At 47.9% G+C, this 25,005-nt stretch overlaps 1 protein-coding gene across 2 annotated transcripts in view; it reads right to left on the bottom strand.

Annotated features, from left to right (window-relative positions):
• The window catches only part of TRAPPC11 (trafficking protein particle complex subunit 11), a 1,974,021-nt gene that overhangs the window by 515,590 nt on the left and 1,433,426 nt on the right, over window positions 1–25,005 (bottom strand). For both annotated transcript variants that reach the window (XM_069631477.1, XM_069631476.1), the window contains exon 24: window positions 10,750–10,815. In XM_069631477.1, coding sequence (XP_069487578.1) covers window positions 10,750–10,815 — 66 coding nt within the window. The remainder of the gene's footprint in view (window positions 1–10,749; window positions 10,816–25,005) is intronic.

Genomic DNA, 25,005 nt, shown 5'->3' with positions numbered 1-25,005 from the left:
TCCTCCCCCACAAGAATCTTTTAAATTTCTCGACACCCCAAACGCATGCTAGAGCCTCCTTCTCAATAACTGAATATCTAGATTCTGGGCCCTTCAAAGACCTGGACGCAAAAGCCACAGTCTGTAAACCTGTCTGATCCTCCTGCATCAGAACAGCCCCAACACCATAATCACTGGCATCAACAAAAAGCAATGTGGGTTTACTTTCCTCAAATATTTTCAAAATGGGAGCATTGACAATAGCCTCTTTTATCATCAAAAATTCTTTCTTGCACCGGTCACACCATTTAAAAACGACTCCCTTGCGAGTGAGAAATCTCATATTCCTCGACATTTCTGCTAACCCCTTGACAAATTTGCCGTAAAACTCCACCAGTCCCAAAAATGATAGTATGTCCCCTTTAGACTTAGGCTCCTCCATTCTTTTTATGGCCTCAATAGCCTCCTCCTTGGGTCTAACCCCTTCCCCAGTGATCTCATGACCCAGGTACACCACTTTGTTGGCTTTAAAAGTACATTTTTCCAAGGCAACGGTGAGGCCTGCCTCCTTCAAAATATCCAAATCTCTTTTCAAACGAACATCATGCTCCTTCTCATCGCTCCCACATACAAGAACATCATCCTGATAACACATCACCCCTTTTTCACCCCCAAGTAATTTATGCATAATACTCTGAAACACACTTGCGGCTGAGACCAAACCAAATGGCATGCGAACACACCTGAACAATCCAATCGGGGTGATGAAGGCGGTGAGATCCCTGGAATTAGGGTGCAATTCAACCTGATGGTAGGCCGATTTAAGATCTAGTATGGAGAACACTTTTGACCCAGCTACTCCCACCATCAGATCATCTATTCGGGGAAGGGGAAACCTGTCTGCCACAACCATGTTGTTTAGATGTCTAAGATCTATACAGAGCCTCAAAGACCCATTGCCTTTTCTGACTACAACTATAGGACTGACCCATTCAGATGCTTCTATCTTTTCAATGACACCATCTCTTTCCATTCTCTTGAGTTCTTCCTCTACATCTCCTCTAAGAGCAAGAGGAATAGTTCGCAGTTTTGCAATCTTAGGGACAGCTCCTTTCTTTAGGCGAATTACATGTACAAAGCCCTTGAGACACCCCAATTTCCCAGATAACGTGGTTTGTATCTCTGTGGGCTCTCCTCCCGCAACAGACATTACCTGCTCGGGATGACTTGCCTCAAGCCTTATCTTCAATTCAGCTTGATCACTCCATGACAACAATTCACCCCCTCTGTTGGTAACATACACACAACCTTTGGCCTTCCTGTCCTTAAACTGTAATTCAGCATCAAAGCAACCTATAATATCTATGGGAACATCTCCATAAGCATTTGCTTTAACAGTATTTTCCCACAGAGTACAACTATCGAATTTGTTCCTCCACACTTCCGCACTTATCAAGGTGTAGTCAGCACCACTATCCATTAGCATGCGTACGGGTACACCTCGAATTACAACCTCAGCATAAGGTTTCTGCATTTTCACTCTGCTATTGACAGCATTCACTGTAAATACCACTTCTCTGCCATCCTCACAATATGACTCATCTTCATAACTTGCACTTATTTCATGCACTTGATTTGACCCAGCATTAAAATTCCTACAACATCGGGCAATGTGCCCTCTCACACCACACTCATTGCATATGATATGAATAGCAAAGCAATCCTTATCAGAGGCTATATGCGACAAGCTTCCACATCTAAAGCATCTTCTCCCTGGAAAACCTCTGGATTGTCCTGAATCCCTAACCATCTTGAAAGAATTCATGTCTTTGGGAATCCCTCTGCTATCTTTTGCAGGAACCCATTGACGCCATCCTCTGCCAGTTGCCGGTCTGTTCTCTTCGCTCCTTTTAGCATTCTGCGAGGCGCGTCTTGGATTCCACGTACTCTGCCTCTGAACAACCTTTGACACCTTCAGCACTGAACCCTGACTCTCATCCAACTTGGGTTTACCATTGTTCACAGTATCTGATTGAAGAACTTCAATGCACTTATCTGTGTGTTCCACCATTTTCGCTATCTCAATTGCTCGATCCAAAGTGGGGTTCCTCTCTTTCCATAGTTCTTTCCTAATACTGTCATTGGAACATTTAATCATTAGCTGGTCTCTCAAGTGCTCATCCTGACAGTGAGTGAATTTGCATTTCACTGCTAAGCCCCTTAAAGCCGTGACAAAATCCTCGATACTTTCCCCATTCTTCTGCTCTCTCGTGGCAAATTTATATCTTTCCAATATAATGTTCTCCTCCACTCTAAAATGCCTGTCCAGTTTGGCTAATGTCCTTTCATATGGACCAGCATCCAAAATGTCAGAAGGCTCCGGCAATCTCTTTAAGACCTCTTGGCCTGCAGTTCCCAAACAGTGAAATAGCAATGCCTCCTTGCGCTCATTGGAGTAGTTGGCACCAAACACTGCTAAGGCATATTTGCTGAATCCTTCCTTCCAGTCTTCCCATCTAACCCTGGGTTCACCTGGCACTGCCAGGAAAAACACAGGAGCAGGCACATTTGCCATGTCTCAAAGTTGCAGAATAGAATAACAAGCTTGCAATTCTGGTTCAACCAATAGAGCTCCCACCCAATCAGGTAGGTGACACTAATTAAAAGATAGCTGCTTGGTTATGTACTCACCCTGGAGCGCCTCACCAGGGTCATCGGCGGCGACTCCTTTCTCAACCTTGCTCAGTGTGGGGCCAGGGTGTCCAATGGCCGCTCAGAAAACACACAACCCAAAATCCAATTATAAAAGTGCCAAAGCCGTGTCTTTGCCAGCCCAGTCTCCACAAGTTCAACAAAATTGCAGGGGTCCAATTCCAGCTCCCACAGACCACAGAGCCTCCAGGGGTTTTCCTCTGGCGCTAGCAATGTCCCTCCGGTGGATGCCACACACTGGATGTCAGGCCGTCAATAATCCACTGAAAAAGGCCCTCCCTCAGGCAAGTCAGGCTGGCTCCGCTCCACAGCCAGCACACTAGATCTGTAGAAAAGGCGCTGGGGGTCGTCCTCCGGGTCCCAGTCAATCCCATCCTCGTCGCCAAATGTTATGTACAAAGGGAGGCTTTCACATAACCAGTAGTTTAAAGGTAAAGAACCTTTTATTTGCAAGTTGATGACATAAGACGACCCCCAGCAGGAGGAGTACAATCTTCCCACTAAGGCCCTGCTTCTTCACTGGCTCTCCTTGGAACCCTGCTACATAAGATGCAGTTCTATGTTCTATAGTATCTAAGTGACAATAGACATAGTGAAGGAAATATTATACACTCATGGTTTAACAGGTAAACATTGGAAACACTGCACATCCTAACACACCTGTAGTCTTAATTGTGTGTAGTGGTCCCCAAGGACACTGCACAGGATTCTGCCTAACAATGAAACATCCAGACACTCTTAGAGTAAGGGTAAGGTAGGCTTTTCTCTTCGTTTTCTTAATATAATAAAAGTTTATGCCAACCACTATGACACTATAGATAAGTATGGGGCGATATCAGGGTGAAAAATAAATAGCAAAAATCAGAATTGTTTAACCTTTCGGAAGACCTGGAAGAGATGGACAGGCTGGGAACAAAAATGCAACAGAAAAACGCAGAAAAGGGTAAGCCATATTTGGGCATAACACTCACAAAAAAGATAGGGAAACTGTATAGCGCAAATTACCCGCAGCTATTAGACAGAATCAAACTCGATCTTGTGAAATGTAACCCCCTTACAGTATCATGGTGGGGGAGACTGACAACGGTAAAAATGATGGTTTTGCCGAGGCTGTTGTATTACTTCCAGGCACTGCCCATTAGGGTCCTGAAGACCTTCTTTAAATCTCTCAACAAGCCAATATCGTCATATTTGGAAGAAATAACCTCCCAGAGTACCAATGTCCACATTAATGGCTCCAAAAAACAAAATGGGGCATAGCCCTTTCACATTTCTATAAATATTATGAGGTAGTTCGGATACGGGTTATGAGAGAAAGGTCGGCTGAAGGTTTACACAAAATATGGGCACGACAAGATGGGGCTCATGTGCCTAAATAAACAAAACAGACACCCTAATTTTAAGATAAGTGAAATAATAGGGCTAGGGGTGGAATCATGGGATTCGGCAATAAAACGTGGAGTACTTACAGTGAAACAGACCCATTTTATGTGTTCGGGGACCCAGAATTTCGGTTAAGGATGGAAAAAGGGGCATTCAAGAAGTGGGAGAGAGCAGGCTGTAAAAAAATGAGACATGTACTAGGGACATACTCTTTGGACCATCGAGGATTGTGATCGGGAATCTGGTCTAACGGAAAACGACCGGTTTGAATACAACCAACTGAAACACGGGCTGACTACCCCAACCATTAAGGAAGCAGCTACAAGACAACTGACACGATTTGAAAAATATATAACGACCCACACTGGGTCAAAGAGTTTAGTTTCAAACCTCTATAGATACCTGAATGAGCAGGAAGAACCTATTCAATGGAACTGCATGAAGAAATGGGAAAAAGCCTTAGGGGAGACAATTTTAAAGAAACAGTGGGAGTACCTGTGGGGAGCGATCCCAAAACTAACTTGTTCCATTCCAGTGAGGGAAATGTGGATTCAAATCCTCCTACAATGGCACTGCACTCCTGAGAGGATTCATGCTATGTTCCCCAAAGCTTCTGATCAATGTTGGAGGGGATGCAAGGCAGTGAGGGACTGGAAACACGTTGGGGGGAATGCCCAGTGTTACAACCATTCTGGGAGGGGGTGAAAACCCAAATGCAAGGATATTCCAGGGAGTGGGACTGTTGGGGGACAGGATCTTTATGTGTGGGATGTGGGAACAAGGGTTAAAAACACCAATAAAAACACAGAAATAGGGATTCATTATCTTATTAATAGCTGCTTGGTTGGTGATAGCGCAATGATGGAAACAGCAAACACAACCCACACTCCAAGACTGGTTACAGAAAGTGTGGAATTTTGTATCATTGGAGTGGGTAACGTATAGAATTCAGGAAGACCAAGAGGGATTTAAAAGAGACTGGGGGTCGGTGCTGAGCTACCTTCAAAGCGACTACATATTAAGACATATCTGTGTATTTTATTTATTGGGTATTTATAATACGCCTATACACAATGTGTTTCATAGTGCAACAAGACAAAGGGGGGGGGGGGGAAGGGAGACAAAAATGGCCCTACTGGCCTTGTGACATTCGGATTGTGCAAATGCCCCCCATAAGTGGACAGAGGGGAGTGGGGGAGTGCTGGTCAGGGTGGAAGGGTCAGTTCGTTAAAGAGTGCTGGTGGAGGCCAGGTGGAATGCAGAGAGTTCAGGGGAGGTCCATGTGCTAAGTGCAGGGTACAGCGCTGGAAGGGCGCAAGGGGTGCAGGACTAATCAAGCTAGTGCAGGGAAGGTGGCCTGGCAGGGCAACTGCAGGTTGGGATGGGTCAGGGGAGACCAAGTGCAGCGGTAGACTGGACGAGGAGGACCTCATGCCCTGTAAGAATCTGAAGGAACCAGGCAGCCAGTCAAGAGTCAGAAGGAGGACATTAACAGGGGAGGTGGAGAGGGAAGGAGGAAGCGAAAAGGAGGGTCTTGAGAAGCTTCCGGAACTTAAGGGGCTCAAGTCTGAGATAGGTAGGGAGGCCATTCCAGAAGCAGGCACCTGCGGGTGAGAGAGAGATCTACCCCCAACTCTCTGCCTGTCTTATTCTTGATTAGTTGAAGGGGGCAAAGGGAGGAGTTACACAGATTGAGGAAGAGGCTGTTGAAGTAATCCAGCCTGGAGAGGACCAAAGCTCTGTAGACATTGAGTTTCTGGGGGAAGGTGAGGAAAGGGAGAATGCCTCTGAGGAAGTGCAGCTGAAAGTTGGCCTTCTTGGCAAGGAACGTGATGTGATGTGAGGAGAGGAGACAGAAGTCGAAGAGGACACCACGTTTTATTACCCGACAGGCGGGTGAGGGGAGGGGAGGGGGCCCATGGAGGGCGGCCAGTGTGTAGGAGGGAAGGAGGAAGCAGGGGTCCCAATGAGAAGGATCTCAGGCTTACTGGCGTTGGGGTAGATATTAGCAGTGCACCATGCCTGAATAGTAGACAGGCAGTCAGGAATGGGAGAGGAAGAGGAGGGAAGCATGAAGGAGAGCTGTGTGTCTTCCGCATAACACTGGAGGTTAGGAGAGAAGGTGGAGATCCAATGGGCTAGAGTAGATGTTGAAAAGCCAAGGCGAGAGGATAGAGCCCTGAGGGACACCACAGATGGAGAGGGAGATGGAGGAGAGAAAAGGGCCCAGTTGGACCTGGGAAGGTCAGTCAGAGAGGAAGGAGTTCAACAAGTCTAGATCCAGGTCTGTGATGCCAAGGGTATCACTGAGCCGATTTTTAAGGGTGGCATGATTGACTGTATCAAAGGCAGAGGAAAGGTCAAGAAGGATGAGAACGGAAGGAGAGTTGGAATCGAGACTAGAGAGCAGCTCTTCACCAGTGTTCAACTGAGCAGTTTCTGTGCCTCTGGCAGCTCTGAAGCCAGACGGGTGGTCATGGAGACGACCAACAGATTTAGTGTGGTGGATATGCAGGGAGATAGCTAGATTCTCCAAGAGTTTGCCCAGGAAGAGGGTGATTGAGATAGGGTGTTAGTTAGCATGACAGGAAGGGTCGGCAGACGGCTTTTTGTGGAGAGGAGTGCACAAGGGAGTGCTTGAAGAGTAATGGGAAGGATCCAGTGGCAAAGGAGTGATTGCGGAAATCAGCCAACGCTGGACCAAGGGAGACAATATTGTCCTTAGTTTTAGAGGAGCAGGGGAGCACCTGTTCGGATGAAACTTGCATAGAACGGACCTGTCTAGAAACCACATGAGGTGATATGGGAGAGAAAGAGGGGAGTAGGAGGGAAAGGGAGAGGGGGGCCAAAAGAGGCCTTAGAGAGGGTGAGGGAGAATGAAGTGGTGCAGAGGAGCGTGAGGACAGAATGTTCCGAGTTTTAGTAATTAAGTGAGAGGCCAGTGCAGTGAAGAGGGCCCGGGAAGGCAGAGGAGAAATGGAAACTGCAGTAGCGTTGGCGAGTTCCTTGCAGATTTTGATTGTGTGAAGCTCCCGGAACAGCCCAGTGGGATGGGGCAATGTGCCACACAGCATCCTCAGCTTCTGGCCAGTATTGTACAGGTGGCACGTTGTGCAGTTTGCCACAAACATGTTAAAGGCCTGCAGATTGGGGACAAATGAGTCTTCCGAAATTTCTGCAGTGAGTGTTTCAAAATATGCACTATAAGCCCCTTATAGGATCGGGGATGACCATTCTCCGAGAACGCAGTATACCCCTGCGTCAATACACCGAAACCCTTCTTTAATGCCAAATCTTCCTTCCCCCTCTTTAGATAGAGCCAGTCTGTTCTATTTCAAGCATTGTGAAACCTAATATACTTGACAAAACTAAAACACTAAAGAATACAAAGTATGCTGCATATGGCCTTATTTTTAGTACTGTGAAGAAGAAGATGACCAGGAGTCCAAGGATAACTTTAGAGAAGCAGTGAGCAGTATAGCCTCTCATGGTATGTGATTGGCCCAAAGCAATTCAACTATCCAGTGCGGGAGTTTAAAGGTAGCTCAGCTGAGATGCAAAGAGAGCTGTCCTGGGAGGAGGAATACGGCGAGCCGAGCAGACAAACTCACATTTTTCTACTTCAACATTGCATACCATAAATTAATAAACCGAGCGGAAGAGAAGAGACCGCTCACATTCTTCTCTTTTTCTGCAGATACTGTCATTCAGTGACAGCATCTATGCACTCTTGATTGGACATTTCAAGATGGGAAATTCGCCACTTGAAAAGATCAGTGAACTGAAGATAAAACAGTTAGGTGAAAAGATTTGTTTAATTAAATAAATGAGTGGCACTGAACTTTCTGTTGGTGCTGGGATGCACGTGTGCTTCCTTTGTAGATATGCATGCAGTCTACAATGCAATGTTGAAGTAGAAAACTGCAAAAAACTGGTAACAGCATTGAATGCAACAACAAGGGACATCAATGAGTCCCAAGTAAGTTTGTGAGCCCTGACTTTTCCATTTTATAGATGCATGTTATGTGAGTTCGAGTTTGTGAATGAAAGATGTATGTGTTGGTTGCAGGAGCTGTTAAATGAAACAAGAATGGTCCACCCATCCAATCCAAGAAACACTCTCATTATTGAACGAATATGGGGACAAAACATATTATCTGTGTCCTGATGAAGGCATAAAGAAAAACATAGGGGTACTCGATGAAAAGAGCAGACTCCATCTTTACTGGCCGAGACACACTGTCCCCTACATTGCCGCCAAGACCTGGAACGCTCTCCCTGCAGACATTAGAGTGGAAAACTCCCTCCCGATCTTTCGTAGGAAACTGAAGACCTCTTTCCTTGCACATTAATGTGACTCCTGCGAATCCATGTAAATATACTGCATTACTACTGTACAAATACCATATTTTCCACTGTAAATAATGTATTCCTTGTTAATATTGCCTTACTTGTATTGTATTATTTGTAACCAAGATATGTCTGTAACAAGCGCCACGATGCCCCCGGGCTGACGTGCGCTCTACAAATCTGAATAAAATGAAAACTTTTTTTTTTTTAGTTTTTCTAAAACACAGTGCTTTATCAAACAAATGCAAGTCTGAGACAGGATACACAAAGTCAACCATTCATTTTGTTGACTGCCTGTGTGTGCCAACTAGGCTTGGCCAATGTAGATGATTTAAGGTATTATGTTTAACTGGAATGGCCAGGCATGAGGTATATGGCACATAGTCCAGACAACTAACTGTGTTATATATATTGAGAATTCACCTAAGAACAAATGTATTACATTATAAGAACATTTTAGGTGCACTTTACTAACCCTATCTCCTTTGATCAAACCATTGAGTCTTGTCAAAATATTTTGCATTTCAGGAATATATTGTGTACTGTTTTTCTAATTTGTTATTGAATAAAATATTTTTGTAGATGAGTGTTTGGGTTGCTCTTGAAGAGAAATAATGGTATGACTGGATAGAGAATAGTATTTGTTACACTCATTACCCTCCCCAGGTCTTCTGTTCATCCTGTTAACTTTGTGGTGTTTGGACTGCATCAACAGGTCGGTAGTTCGCCTCTTAAAGTCTTCTCTGTGGGTCAGGACGGCAACCTCAGCTGTCTCTTTGACAACCTCTGCGGTGTTGCTTCGTGCGTGGCTTTGCTGTCTGGGAAGTGTCTCCCAGTACTCTCTCCTCGGTCCTCAGGACTGGATATCTCCTCCTAGAGACCTGCACACATTTGCTCGGTTCGCCAGAGCTTTGCTGTATCCTGGTGTGAATCGGGCACCACAGTGTCCCCTTCCCCCCATCCACCTGCATAGGAAACAACCATGCCTTCTTTTCCTCGCCTCTCGGTTGGCTGCCACAACAGCCTTGACATTTCCGGGTTTCTCTCTCACTGGCGTCTCAGCCTCCAATACTTATGATGCTGCGCTGGGGCTTCTCATGCATAATGTTACAGTCCGTCTTTTGTGTTGGACTGCTGTTCATTATTGCTGCATAGTTTTTTTTCGTCAAAGTACCAGACAGGTACTTTTTCTCAGGTGAAGTATCACAGTAGCAAATGTATAGTGATCTGTCCTGTTTTCTTCCAGTAGGGTTCACTAACTTGGTTGTTGAGATATTTGGGCAGGGAGTTCCTCATCCGAAGGGGAGTCCGTTTCCCCAAGGGGGGAGTCTCTTCCAGTGAGGTCCCGTTTGCCTCTACTCTCCTGGAAAGAAGTGGTGAAATCCTGCGATACGTCACACCGCCTAAGAGTGAAAACAGGCTGCTCAGTCACATCATTATTGTGACCATGATCATTTTCTTGGTAGAAACACTGCCTAACACTACAGGTTGGTCTTTCCAACGCCTTACAAGAAGTCTTGCAAAAACCCTTCCTAACAACTGATTTTTCTTCTAATCCTTTTTCTCTGGTCCCTCACAGTGTTGAGACCCCAGTTCCATGGATTTCTCATTGGCCTGGGTTTTTTCTATCTTTGAGGTCAACGGCTCTGTTGGAGCAGAGGACTTGGTAGGAGTTGTCTCACTCTTTTTCAGGGCGGTAAAGACCTTTGTGACCCACTTACTAATGACCTTTCAGTGCAGTCACTGACAAGAGCCTCAATTATCCGTATCAATGTCCAGGCCCAGGCACCAAACCCTGCTGATGAGAGCCTGATACCGACCTGAGCTCCCCACAATCTTTTCATAGCTGAAAACCAGAGGTCTTGGGGGCGGGGGGGCATGATACAAGTCAAAAATCACAAGGGCTGGCATTCCAAAGCAGCTTCTGAACGTCCTGAAAAAGGAACAGAGGTCATGAGACACTGCTGGCTCCATGTAACCTACCATGATGGCACAAGCAGTGATATGGTGGCAACGAAACTGAGCGGAGCAGACATGGACCGCACAGCACCCAGTGGTGAAGGAAAAGAAATTGAAAGCCACACTTGTACCTGGAGGATATTTCTAAGATGATGAATCAGTGTCAGAACAATGAACCTTACTGTACATGTGAAATAGCCTTTATCTGAACCTTAATGTGAAAAAGAGCAAAGAAAAAGATACACGTCAAGTGGCTTAACATTCAAATCCACTTACTGGTCAAATACACCAGTCAAAAAAAATGTAAGATTATTTTGTGGACAATTGAGAAAGTGAACAATATAGTTTTGTTAGTTCAATGCTTACCTTTGTAGATACAAATTTCACAGCAACATCAAAAGGAAAGACTGTTTCAATGGTAACAGTTTCATCCTGCAACAAAAAAAAGAGACAGTGGTTTTCTCTCTGTATACCATTCAAAGAAGTGCCACAGGTACAAGATATCCAATAACCACCCGTATTTTTTAAAAATAAATCTCTTTATTGTTGTTTTTTTAACACAAAGATAACAGACAACAAATAACATAACATTCAAACTAGCACGTCGTGCCGGGAGTGTCAAACATTTATTTCATCTAGGCACACGGTCTTAGTCATCCATACTCAGAATTCTTGTTGCTTATTTACAGCTAAGTGTCTGCACCTTCAGGGTTTTCTAACATTAAGACCCTCTCTCCTCTGCCTGCTTAGTCTTTCCTAACCATGCACTTTGTCGTCCTCTGTATGCAGGTCTCCAGTTCCTGGCACCCTGCGATTGTCCGTGTCTTCTGCGTCCTAGGGTGTAAACAGCACATATACCAGTGAATTCCATTCCAGTATGCTTTCACTATTTCTCTTGCTCCTCTGTGCAATGCCATAGCCCATACCTCTTTTTCCGCCAGTGTCCATCGCTTTAAGTCTGCCCACAATGACTCTATGGTAAGGTTGGTGTTTGATTTGCGACAACAGGTCCTTCATGTGTGTGTTTGTCTTGCCACCTCTCGGGAACAGTCCCAGCAGATATGACTCTGGTGACCACCCCTGCAGGTGGATAACACCCTCTGCCGCTCGTGCCTTTATGTCGTCCCAAAATGTTGTTATTACTGGGGATGCCCAGAACACGTGCAGGATATCTGCATTTTGCATTACACATAAAGGGCACCTTTGGGTTGTTCTGCTCCCCATCTTGGATATTTTGCTAGGGGTAAGATATGCTCTGTGTGTGACATAGAGCTGTGTCTGCCTAAAGTTCTCGTTCCTGGAGACCTGTTTTGTGTACCTTAAGGCCCTTGACCAATTCCCACGTACCAGCAAATCCTGCGTGTTGTGGCTTTCCATCAGCAGTTCATAAAGTCTGGACACTATGTGTCCTCCTTAGGCCACATCGAACCATGCATCTAGTGTCTCTCGTGTTTCCAAGTCCTCTGGTATGTTTGGCCATTTTTTTAAATGGTCTTTACCATGCTATTATGCAGCATGAATTGGCCTTTATGCACATTGTGTTGGTCTATCAGTGCCTGGAAGTCTACCCATTGTCCCCCCCTTCCTTAAATCTCCAATCTGTGCTATTCCCTTGGCTTCCCAGTGCTCCCGATACTGTGCAAGGGCTTCAGGTCAGGTAGTCGCAAATCCTGCCAACGGGATCTGTGTTGAGCTGGGGTCCGGGGTTCCCTGGATTTTCCACTCCTTCTTCCAGAGGGTTATACCCAGTCTGGCGAGTGTCGGAAGCGTTTCCAGTAAGGGCTTCTCCATCCATAATATCTCTCTCAAATAGCAGTGCCGCAGTGCTGGCTTCAATAGTAGTGTGTCTATAGCAGTTTCGTCCCCCAGCCATTGTCCCACAAACAGTAACTGTTCTGCCAAGTAGTATCGTTCGAGGTTGGGCATTTTAATCCCTCCTAACTCATAGTCTCTCTGTAGTGTGTTTAGTGCCAGTCTGTTTCTACCTCCCCCCCACACAAATTCCTGTGCTATTGTGTTCAATTTTTAAAGGATTTCCCAGGAACGTTATACGTTATGGGGTATGTTTGTGAAGTAATAAAGGATGCAGGGCTGCTCTTCCTATGATCCCTAGTGGCAGTGTCTTCCAAAATGTCATGGACTTTACAATTTTATCTAATGCTACTTGTGTGTTGGCCTTGTGTGTCTCCGTGGGGTTGTGGTGTATATCTATCCCCAGATAGCGGAAGGTGCGTGGCGCCCATGTCAGGCTTAGATCAGACAGTTGGTTTATGCTAATTTACCTGAGTCTTGCTAGGGGGTACAGGGAGGACTTCTCTTTATTAATGGATATACCAGACAGCTTGGCATATGCTCGTATTACCTCTAGTAGGTCTGGTAGGTTATTTTGTGGGTTTGCGACTTATAGGAGCATGCCGTCCATGTAGAGCAAGACTAAATGAGTCACATTATCTATTTGAATTAATACCTCGCTATACTTTTCTCTCAGGAAGACCGCCAGTGGTTCCAAGGCCAGTATGTAGAGCATTGGGGATAGCGGGCAGCCCTACTTTGTGCCCCTCTGTAATTTCCATGCCGCTGAAATGTGTCTACCCGTCTTCATCCTCGCCCTAGGGTCTCTGTATAGCAGCTTAATCCACTGTAGGAAGCCCTCCCCCACCCCGAAGTGCTTAAGTACATGCAATAGCCAGTTCCAGGTCACAGAGTCAAAGGCTTTGACTGCATCTAGCGATGCCACATTTCCCGTCTTGGGTTAGTCTGGTCTACAACATGGTGGAGTCTCCGCAAATTCCAGGAGGTGTTTTGCCTCGGGATGTAACCTGTCTGGTCCTGGTGCACCAACGTGTGTATGACCTGTTTTAACCTGTTAGCCAGGGTCGTTGTCAGGATTTTGCAATCCTGATTGATCATGGAAATTGGCCTTGTTAGGCAGAAACCTGTGCAGTTCCCTTAGGGACCACTGCAAAAGATTTAAGACTACAGGTGTTGGCAGAAAACCCACTTGGTAGCAGTCTGTACCACCCAGATTTACCTGGTAGCTGTGGCTGAGCAGTCAGACTTCCCTCAAGAAGAGTTAGGCAGTATGCAAAGTATACACAATAGGCACTCATATACAACAATACAAGCAAACACTGACCAGAGCTTTGGTATCAAAGTATATAATGATTTATTTAAAAACACACTGTTTGAAACACTGCAGCACTCTTGTTGTAAAATATTCTAAACACCGTCACTATTGTAATATATACACCCCTTTTTCCTTATCAGATAAGTCACAGTAAAACACCACTTATTTTCATACAGAGGTGAGCGCTTAACTAGATGGCAATCCAATAAGTTTGTGAGTAAGGGAGGGAAAAAGACAGAATATGGAAAGGTACACCACTCTAAGGTTCAGGAACACTGTTAGCAAGGCAGAAGAGCAAAAGTCACTGGTGAACCAAAGTCCACAGGCTGGGCCCACTCTTAGAGAGAGCAGAGCACAAATGCACCCAAGATCACACAGTTACTTTAGGCTTAGAAAGTCTTGCAGAGAGTTCAAAAAGAGTTTAGAGAGGCTTAGGAAAGTTTAGCCAAGGTGTCCCAGGCTAACCCAGGTTCGAAAGCCGGGGGCTAAATCTACCCCGTACAGCCGGTAGCAAGGGAAGCCAGGCGGGACACGGTACCTTAAGTGGGAAGGATCCTCCAGCGGTGGCAGTTGTTCCTGGCAGTGGGTGCAAGTCGCGTCGTCGTCCAGGGGAAGAGAAGATCTCGACTTGGAGGAAAGATGAAGGTCGTTGCACTACCAGGGAAGAAAGCAGCCGCAGAGTTTTCCGGTTAAAGGTGGTACCTTTGTTTCGCGGTCGTGGTAAAACGTGGTATCCCGGTTGCCGGGGTGCTTGGCGCAGGCAAGGCGGCCACGAGGTACGTCGGGAAGGCGAAAAGACGGTGAAACTGGTTATCCCCACCAGTCAAAGGAAGAAGACTCTCCGGCGGGAGATCTCCTCTGTCGTTGGGAAAAAGTGGTAAGACGGTCCAGCAGGGCTCCACCGGTGGTGGTGTCGTGGCAGGTCGGCTCAGCTTCTCCCTCGTCGGATTCTTAGGTCCTATGGCGACTTCTTAAGTTCCAGTCCCCAAAGCCCTGCTTTTATGCAGCAAACCCCCATTCACTCAGCCTAGCTGTCACTCAAACATGCTAAGTGGTGAGCCGGCCGGCTCACCACTTGGGCCAATCAGGATGGAGTGCGACTTGAGTTGCCTAGGCAACTCAGTCCAGGGTGCCTAAATTCCCCTCCACCCCTCCTAAGTACCCCAGACAGAGTGGCACCACTTTGGAGGGCTTCTGTCGAGAGGCCTGCCAAAAAGTGGAACAAAAGGCTCGACTTGGGTTGGAGTCACAGAAGAGAACACAAACGCCATTTTAGAATCAATTTTTGGCAAAAAATACCAACCGGAGAATTAATATTAATTAAATAAACCGGCGGTATGTTCGTGGCTACCATAAATAATTAAATAAAGATAGTAGCCTAAAACAATGGGAAATCCCGTAGGAAAATATTCGCGGTTGAATATAAAAAGTAGTATCCACTGCCACCAGCCAAAACTCAATCAGGGGGGACGGAGACGTGCCCCCTCGACTAACAGACCCCGGGGCAATTGAATTGCCCCAGCCAGTACGTCCACAATATGATGGTTTGTACTGGTTCTGTTCAGAATGTAAGACTAGTAAAGTCAATGGTGACTTTACATGCCCTGGGAGACAGTAGTCAGTCCCAGGGTATGGAGTCTATACTGGGGGGTCACTATGACACCCCTGTGTCACTGCACTGAGGGTGCTGTGTAACACACATCACAAAAACACATGAAGCCCTATGGAGTAAAAGACCCCATAGCCCATTAAACACATCTAGATTCAAAGAAACACTCTCAAATCATGTCCAAGAGTGAGGGTAAAAGAGTCTCACTATTGGTAGGAGAAAAAAATAAACCCCAAAAATCCAGCAAAGCTGCTGGGGGACTCACTAGGTTAGGAAATTCAGCCTAAACAGAGAATTCTCCCTAACAGGCCTATATGAGCCACAGTCTAGTGGGGACTTCCCCGGCTTCAGGACTGGTATTATTAAGGATTCTGTCATGCTGTCTGGTAATTGACCCTGGTATATGCCTATTCGTAGACTTCCAGCAGTTTAGGTGCCAGCGTCTGCTTGTATTTTTTTGTTTGTAAAGGTAGCGGGCGCCCCTCTCTCGACAGAACAAGGCCTGATAACCTGTTCAGTGGTTATTAACCACTTGAGAGTTCGCAGCCACTGCTTTTACTCACTGTGCCTTTCACAGATGGGAAATATCCATTTGCATATCAGTCTTTGTCCTGCCCAGGAGCAGTCCAGCACCGAAATGCAATGGCAATTCCAACCTGAACGAGAGTACCACCAGCAACCCCATACACGTGTTTCACCCTTGTTGGGGATCATCAGTGAGGTGAAGCTGATGCCTCTCTAAGCTTGTATTTTTTGTAAAACTCTCCGGGCAACCCATCGGGTCCCGGGGTCTTAGCTGTGGGGAGACTATTATCGCTTCCAATTCTTCTACTGTCAGTAGGGCCTCAAGTATCCGCACCGGCTTGTCAGTCAATTTTGGTTGTTCTATTTGGGTCAAGGTGTCTCGTATGTCCGAGCTGTCTGCCTCTTGGTTCTGAGAGTACATTTTCTCATAGAATCGTGAGAACACCTGGTTGATGCCGTCCTGGGCCCTCACCACTTCCCCAGTCTCGTTCTTTATTGCAGTAATCGGTTCTTTTTTATTTTCCTGCTTTGTTAACCAGGCAAGGAGTCTGCCCGGCTTATCCTCTTCTGCATGCAGTCTTTGCACATATTTCCCATAGTCTAGTTTCCCCAGCTTCCCCCAAATGGAACTACACTGTAACCTTAGTGATACTAGTTCAGCTGGTTCGTCTCCAGTTAAGCCTGCCCGTCTTTCCGCCCTTTCCATCTCTCCCTCTACTATTACCAATTCTGCCAGGATGCTCCCGTTAAGTCCCCCAGACCACTACCTTGAAGGCGTCCCACAGGGTCCTCGACTTGTCTACACTGCCTGTGTTGTGGTGATAGCAGTCTTCTATCGTGTCTTTTATGTGTTCTTGGAACTCACCCTCTATTAGTGCTTCTGCTCTTAATCGCCACATTGGTATAGGGGCCTAAGAGTGTATTTGTCATGCACAACAAATCAGTTACACAACTACGCATCACACTGCCTGATACCCCGACACATACTGCTAGACTCCCCGGGTCACAGTCCACCTCCCAAACCATCCCTTCACCTATGGTGCGAGGGAGTCGTCATCACCGGCGGATTCGGGCCGTGCGCAGAGGCCGGCCCGGTTTGTTGCCTCGTTTCCATTGGCAACTCCTGTGGAGACTGCGTTCGGGCTTGAGCACCCGATCGCGGTTACTTCCTGGTTCCGTGACGGCTTCCCGATCACGTGTTCAAGGTTCCGCTCACGTGACTGGGAGCCGGCGCACGTAAAAGCCGGGAAGTTCGAGTTGCTCACCGCTTCACAGCTGTTTCACAACTCTGTTTGGCGCTTTCAGGATTTACGTTGTTTGCTGCATCAGATTTTGGACTCAGGCTTACGAACCACGGATTGGCTTTCTTGCTCCACGGATACTGTCACTCGGAACACTGCACGGATATTGGTACTCTGGACTCTTTTGCTGTGCTCAACGGATTGCTTTCGGATTTCCCCTTCTGGCTTTTGATCTTCCGACCATAGACTTCGTGATCAGTTTCAAGTTCCCTTCGACTACGGAAGGGCTACAGTTATCAGCCGGTACTTACCATCTGGGACACGGCTGCCCGGATCTTTGACGCTCCCTCGCTTCTGACCTCAGGCACCCTAGCTCCATCCCGCTAGACTTAGGTAAGATAGTTTTGCACACTCTTTCATATCAAAGTACTGTGTTTGCCTGTGCTAACCCTAACTTCCTTTTAACAGCCTCTGGGGTCCTCGGCGTCATCAGATCCAGCGAATCATCAAACCACCTGTGGCCTCAAAGCTCGCACAGGGCAGGGAGTTCCTTTACTCTCTCCCTGTGGGTGATTTGTGGACAGAGGCTCATTTACTCTTCACTATGCGGCAAGTCACGACAGACTGTGAAGCCGTTGCGTTGTGATGAATATGGAGCCTGCAGCTGAGGATACCGTGGCTGCCTTGGTACAGGCACTCACATTGCTAAGGGCGGACATGGGTGCAGCCACTGCTGCGATACACCAGAGGCTAGACTTGATCCAAAAAATACAACACCCTCTGCCCGCCGATGCTGATTTCGGGGAGGCCACTGCCGCGGCACAACCCCAAGCTGTCCAGCCTATTGTTCCTCAGCCTCCTATTGCCCCTACAGCACCTCAGTTGCCAGTAATCATGCCCACGTCTTTTACTTTAGCCGCCCCAGAAAGGTTCCACGGTGACCCCAGAAAGTTTCGCACTTTTATAAACCAGTGCAAACTACACTTCCTCTGCAGACCTCAGGCTTTTCCCGACGCCACCACAAAAGCAGCGTTCACTTTAACTCAATTGGCCGGCACCGCTGCAGCATGGGCTAACCCTTTGTTGGAAAATGACAACCCTGTTCTATACGACTTTGAGCTGTTGATCACAGAAATGTCTTGTGTGTTCGACACACGTCACAAGGCCCAGTCCCGGGACCTCGAGCTGTTAGATCTGACTCAAGGAAAGGGATCCCTCATAGAATACATTGCTCGTTTCAATCAGCTAGCCGCTGAAACATCCTGGCCTGAACAAAAAAAAGCAGTTGTTTTCTATAGAGGGCTCAACAACACCATGAAAGACGCTATGGCTGTCGTCCCTTCCTTGCCCACGACCCACACCGATTTAGTGGACCTCGCGTTACAAATTGATGCAAGGCGTTCCGAACGTCGGTTCGAAACATGAGTTCCCAATACCAATTTGCCTTCCTCTTCCTCTGATACAGGCATCGAGCCCATGCAGATAGGTGGTATTCGCAGCCCAATCACACAAGTAGAGAGGGACCTCAGAAGAACTGACCACGCTTGTTTCTATTGCGGCCTGAATGGCCATTTTGTAAAGTCATGTCCTAGACGCCCTAAGCTCAAGAATCCTGTTTTTCGGAATGCTCGACCCTAGCTCCGGGGGCCGGTTCGAGCAGTACTTCCATTTCCCCAGACAGGTACCCCAAGTTTGGCAGGATTAGGCCAGTGCTAGTACAGGCCACATTAAAACCAACACCTGATATTGTTCACACTGTCTCGATTCACTTAGACTCAGGCGCCACGGGCAACTATATTGACATTAAACTGGCTGGGTCCTTAAATCTACCTCTGATTACCAAGGAACGTCCAGAGCCGGTACAGGCGGTGGATGGCACAGCACTGATTTCAGGCCCAATCAAGCAACAGACTGCCCCGGTCACCCTAACTATTCAGAACACGCATCAGGAAGTTATCTCATTCGACCTGATTACAATGCCACAGTTTGGGATCATATTGGGTCTCCCTTGGTTGCATCAACATAATCCTTTGATTGACTGGAAGTCTGGGCAGGTTCATTTCGAATCTGAAACGTGTCAGAACTATTGTCTCACCGCATCTGACGACACTGAATCACCCTCACGAGCCCTAGGTGCCATAGCGCAACTCACACTACACAAAGACGTTCTCATGGCCCTGGAACCTCATGTGGTGGTTTCCCTACAGAATACGGGGATTTCCATGAGGTCTTTGATAAGGGTTCCTTGGAGGTGCTTCCGCCACATTGTTCCTACAACTGCCCCATCGACCTGCTTCCTGACTCTGTGATTCCCTCAGGCCGCATCTATTCCTCGTCTCCCTCGGAAGAACAAGCATTAAAGTTGTACATACAGGTAGCCTTGAAGGTCGGTCATATACGTCCCTCCACCTCACCGGCGGCTAGCCCTATTTTCTTTGTCCCCAAAAAGGAGGGCGATCTGCGTCCTTGTGTGGACTACTGCCGACTAAATTCTATTACCATCAAGAATCAATACCAGATTCCTTTGATTACCCCATTATTGGACAGGTTAAGCCATGCCACCATCTTCACAAAACTTGATCCCCGCGGGGCTTATAACCTGGTCAGAATCCTCTCCGGAGACGAGTGGAAGACGGCCTTCTGTACTCGTTACGGATTATTTGAATATGTGGTCATGCCCTTCGGGCTTTGTAACGCCCCTGCTACCTTCCAACGTTTCATGAATGAGATTTTTCACGACTTGTTGGATGTGTGTGTAGCAGTATACCTGGATGACATCTTGATATACTCTCAGAACATGAAGGACCCCATATCACATGTCCGCGAGGTACTGTCCCGTCTCTGCCGACACTCACTCTATGCCAAACCTGAGAAATGTCAGTTCCACACTGAAAGTGTGGAATTTCTGGGTTTCCATATCACCCCTGGGGGTTTGGCAATGAACCAGTCCAAGGTCTGTGCGGTTTTGGACTGGCCGAAGCCCTGTAACATTAAGGCCCTGCAATCATTCCTTGGGTTCTCGAATTTTTACAGGCGCTTCATCCAGGATTTCTCGTCCATTGTAGCCCCCCTTACTGCCCTGACCAGTCCCAAGACACCTTTTGTCTGGTTGGATAAACACCAAGTTGCTTTTGACGCCCTGAAGTTAGCATTTACTACGGCCCCTGTCCTGAAGCACCCTGACCCAGAACTCCCGTTCATCGTGGAGGCTGATGCTTTTTCCTTCGCCCTTGGTGCGGTCTTGTCCCAACGCTGTCCTTCTTCGGGTCAGTTACACCCGGTTGCGTTTCATTCTCGGAATTTCTCTGCTACGGAGTTGCATTATACCGTCAAGGAGAAGGAGCTGTTGGCCATCAAGGATGCCTTCCAGGTCTGGCGGCATAATCTGTTGGGGGCAAGGCATCCTGTCACTGTGTTCACCGACCACCGTAACCTTCAGGACTTGGCCTCGCTAAAGTGTATTAACAGTCGGCAGGTGCGGTGGCACTTGTTCTTCGCGGCCTTTGACTTCCAGATCAAACATCGGTCTGGTATGTCCCATGGGAAGGCGGACGCGTTGTCTCGCTCTTCGGGTGGGGTATCCTTGCCTGTTTTCCCAGAAAATCTATTAGACCAACATGTCATTTGTATTTGCACCCCTCCTTTGCCTTTGTTGGATTCTATTCGCAAATGGGTTTCACTACATCCTGATCAGGTTACTGAGTGGGATCCGGTGTTTCATAACGGGCTACCGTATATCCAAAACAGATTGTGGCTACCAACAACCGACGCTCGCAATCTTGCTCTGGAATGGTCCCACGATAGCGCCGTCAATGACCATCCCGGACAAAAACGCACGTTGGACCTCCTCAGACGCTGGTGTTGGTGGCCTTCCATGAAACACGACGTAGAAGGATACGTTAACACCTGTGCAATATGCGCTCAGTGTAAGCACCGCAGAGGGCGTCCGGTGGGGCTCCTGCTTCCTTTACCCATACCCCCCAGGCCCTGGCACACGGTATCCTTGTATTTCGTAACAGACCTACCCCGAACCAAGGGATTCGATACCATTTGGGTGGTGGTCGACTCCTTCTCCAAAATGGCTCGTTTTATTCCCTGTTCTGGCATCCCTTCAGCACCGGCTTTGGCCGATCTCCTCTTTAAATCGGTCTTTTGCCTCTTTGGGTTACCCACAGTTATCATCTCAGATAGGGGTCCCCAGTTCACTTCCCGGTTCTGGCGAGCACTCACGGTCCTCCTAGGTATCGATTCCCGTTTTTCCTCCGCATATCATCCGGAGACAGACGGCCACACTGAGAGGGTGAACCAAGCCATGGAGCAGTATTTGCGTTGTCTAGTGTTGCAACACCAGCAGTCCTGGCTGGGTTTGCTACACCTCGCTGAGTTCTCCTACAACAACGCCACGCATTCCTCCACTGGCTTTTCTCCCTTTTATGTTTTGTATGGTCAACACCCTAGCACCTTGCCTATCCCAGACCTTGCACCTTCTGATAATCCTGCTGCTGCCTGTGCACGCGATTTGTCGGCCGTTCAGGCCTAAACCCTTACTCACCTTCGGGAGGCCCAGGAGTCTACGAAGGCTGCAGCAGATCGGAGGAGGACAGTGGCACCTTCCTATGTTGTGGGGGACAGGGTTTGGCTCTCTTTTCGCCACCTCAGGCTTCCTGGTTGTCGCAAATTACTCCCTCGTTTTGTGGGCCCTTATAGGATTTCCGCTGTGATCAACCCTGTGGCCTATCGCCTCTCGGTTCCTGCTTCCTGGCGCATACACCCTGTTTTCCACACCTCTTTGTTGACACCTTGTCTGGCCCCTACCCGTCTCCGGTCTATGCCTGGTCCTGTTTCAGTGGGTGACTCGATTGAGTATGAGGTCTCAGCTATATTGGGTTCCCGTATGGTTCGGGGTGGTCTCCAGTACCTTGTGGACTGGGCGGGTTTTGGCCCCGAGGAGCGCTGTTGGGTCCCCGCGTGTGATGTCCATGCCCCGAGGCTTGTTTCACGTTTTCACCGGGAACAACCTTCTTGCCCACGTGGTTGTGGGCCTCTGAGGGGGGGGGGCTCTGTCATGCACAACAAATCAGTTACACAACTACGCACCACATTGCCTGATACCCAGACACATACTGCTAGACTCCCCGGGTCACAGTCCGCCTCCCAAACCATCCCTTCACCTATGGTGCGAGGGAGTCGTCATCATCGGCGGATTCGGGCCGTGCGCAGAGGCCGGCCCGGTTTGTTGCCTCGTTTCCATTGGCAACTCCCGTGGAGACTGCGTTCGGGCTTGAGCACCGGATCGCAGTTACTTCCTGGTTCCGCGACGGCTTCCCGATCACGTGTTCAAGGTTCCGCTCACGTGACTGGGAGCCGGCGCACGTAAAAGCCGGGAAGTTCGAGTTGCTCACCGCTTCACAGTTGTTTCACAACTCTGTTTGGCGCTTTCAGGATTTACGTTGTTTGCTGCATCGGATTTTGGACTCAGGCTTACGAACCACGTATTGGCTTTCTTGCTCCACGGATACTGTCACTCAGAACACTGCACGGATATTGGTACTCTGGACTCTTTTGCTACGCTCAACAGATTGCTTTCGGATTTCCCCTTCTGGCTTTTGATCTTCCGACCATAGACTTCGTGATCAGTTTCAAGTTCCCTTCGACTACGGAAGGGCTACAGTTATCAGCCGGTACCTACCATCTGGGACACGGCTGCCCGGATCTTTGACGCTCCCTCGCATCTGACCTCAGGCACCCTAGCTCCATCCCGCTAGACTTAGGTAAGATAGTTTTGCACACTCTTTCATATCAAAGTACTGTGTTTGCCTGTGCTAACCCTAACTTCCTTTTAACAGCCTCTGGGGTCCTTGGCGTCATCAGATCCGGCGAATCATCAAACCACCTGTGGCCTCAAATCTCGCACAGGGAGTTCCTTTACTCTCTCCCTGTGGGTGATTTGTGGACAGAGGCTCATTTACTCTTCACTACGTGGCAAGTCACGACAGTATTCCCATGTCGCTAGTAGTGGGTAGCGAATTCCCCCAGGATTTCGGAGCCGGTGAAAATGTAATCTATTTGTGTATGAGTTCCATGCGGGGCACTGTAGTGCGAGTACCCCCTGGTTTCCTCGTGCATTTTCCTCCAAAAATCTTCCAGTTGCAACTGATTTAGGATTACCTGTAGGGTTTTCGCTGGCGGTGCTGGCTTCATGCGTTTGTTGTCCGACCTGTCCAGCTTTGGGTTGAGTGTGCAGTTGAAATCTCCTGCCCAGATACAGGTTGCCTCTCTGTATGGGGCCAATCGGGGTGTGAGTCTCCAAACACACTTCATTTTCCAACATTCCGTGCACCATGACCAGCCTGCCCCCCTTGTCTTGTGTATAGGCGCGTTATAAATGCCATATCATATCTTGCGTTATCAGCTGGAACAAGACATTTGGGGCTTTCCATGTTAACACTCCTCTGGCATAGTTGGAATAGGCTGAGCCATACATTTGTCCTCCACACTTTTTCGCTATTTTGGACTGTTTAGCTTCCGTCAAGTTTGTTTCTTTCAGCATTGCCACCTTGACTTTTGATCTGTTCAACCAGACATACACACGTCTTTTGACGTAATTGTTCAAGCATTGTACGTTCGAAGTGGCTATTTTGACTACATCAGGGCACATTTCGACGGCTCATGTCGTGGCCCATGTCTTCCCATGGGCCTATTTGGATGTCTCGAACATGTCTCCCCTCCTCTTCCCCAGGCAGTTTACCTGATGCTTCCTTGCTGGTATTCTCTATGCTTCTTCCCCTGCGGTGTTGCTCAGGATGGGTGTTCACTCGATTCCCTTGCTCTCCCGGTGCTTTCTGCTGCTTTCCCTTCCTTTGTGCTTTTGTCCTTTTGCTTTGTGCGCTCTCATGCTGTTTTTTTACTAGTAGGTCCTCCCGTTTCCATGCTGCCTTACAAACAAACTATAACAGTTTACCAACGCCCAGCCACCTTCCCCACGCTCCGGCACCCGCCGCTTCCCTTGCACAGTCCCAATTCCCTGAGGCTGTGCCGCTGAAGGGTGATGCCTTAGAACTGGCATCTTAAACTTTTTTGGTTCTGTGGTGTTCCGTGTCGTGGCGTCCATCTGGCAGCCTAAAGGTCCTTCTCTTCTGTCTCCTAGTATATATTCCTTCTGGTTTGTGTTTCATATTTGGTGTCTTCTGCATTCTTTTAGGTACTTCCGGTCTCTTCTACCGATACTTTACAGCGGTGCGTTCCTATCATTACGCTCATTGCTGGCGTTCAGTTGGGTTATCCCTTGCTGGTCCATCCACTTGTGGCCTACTTCCGTGGTCTCAAAGATATGGGTCCTGCCATTGCATAGCACTTTTAGCTTGGCTGGGTATAACAACATATATCTGAGGTTTGCGTTCCTAAGGCATTCCTTTGTCGGGCCAAAGCTTGCTCTTTGTCTTTGGACAAATATTGTGTAGTCCGGGTACATTGCTATCTTGGAGGAGTTTCTGGTGATCACGTCTTCTGCCCTTGAGAATGTTAATATCTTTTCCCGGTCCTTAAAGTTAATTATTTTGGCTATCATGGGTCTCGGGAGGGCCCCACAGGGAGGTTCCCTGGTCAGAGCTCTGTGGGCTCTTCCCACTGCGAAGCCCTGCAATAGCACCCCAGTGCCCACTTCGTGCAACAGCAGGGACTCCACATAGTTTGTGGGGTCCTTGCCTTCCTCTCCCCACTGGCAGTCTGACAATACATATGTTGTTTCTACGTGCTCTCCCTTCTGCATCCTCAACTCTGTGCTCTAGGGTTTGTATCCGAGCAAGGATGTCTCATCTGGGATTGGGCGGTGGTGATGCTATTGGTGTTGTTCTGCACTTGCTGCTCCGGCCGTGCTCACTCGGCCAGAGCTTGCACGTCTTGCCTTAGCAGACCCACATCCACTATTACTGCATCTAGTTTATGTTCTAGCGATGTCTTCATGGGGCCATCTTCTTGTCGACCTGTTTGCTGTTCCGTTCCTGCTGTGCTCCTACTGCCATTCGCCTGGGAGTGTTGGCTAGAATCATTTTTGCGAGCATATGATTCCACACTGGTCTGCTTGCCCTTGCCCCCTCGCTGTTTCTCCGGCATGTCCTGAT

The sequence above is a fragment of the Ambystoma mexicanum genome, chromosome 6q (assembly GCF_040938575.1).
Source record: "Ambystoma mexicanum isolate Mex_15411 chromosome 6q, UKY_AmexF1_1, whole genome shotgun sequence".
In the NCBI taxonomy this organism is placed as follows: domain Eukaryota; kingdom Metazoa; phylum Chordata; class Amphibia; order Caudata; family Ambystomatidae; genus Ambystoma; species Ambystoma mexicanum.
The sequence above is the reverse complement of the archived record's forward strand: the minus strand, read 5'-3'. Positions and strand labels throughout refer to the sequence as shown.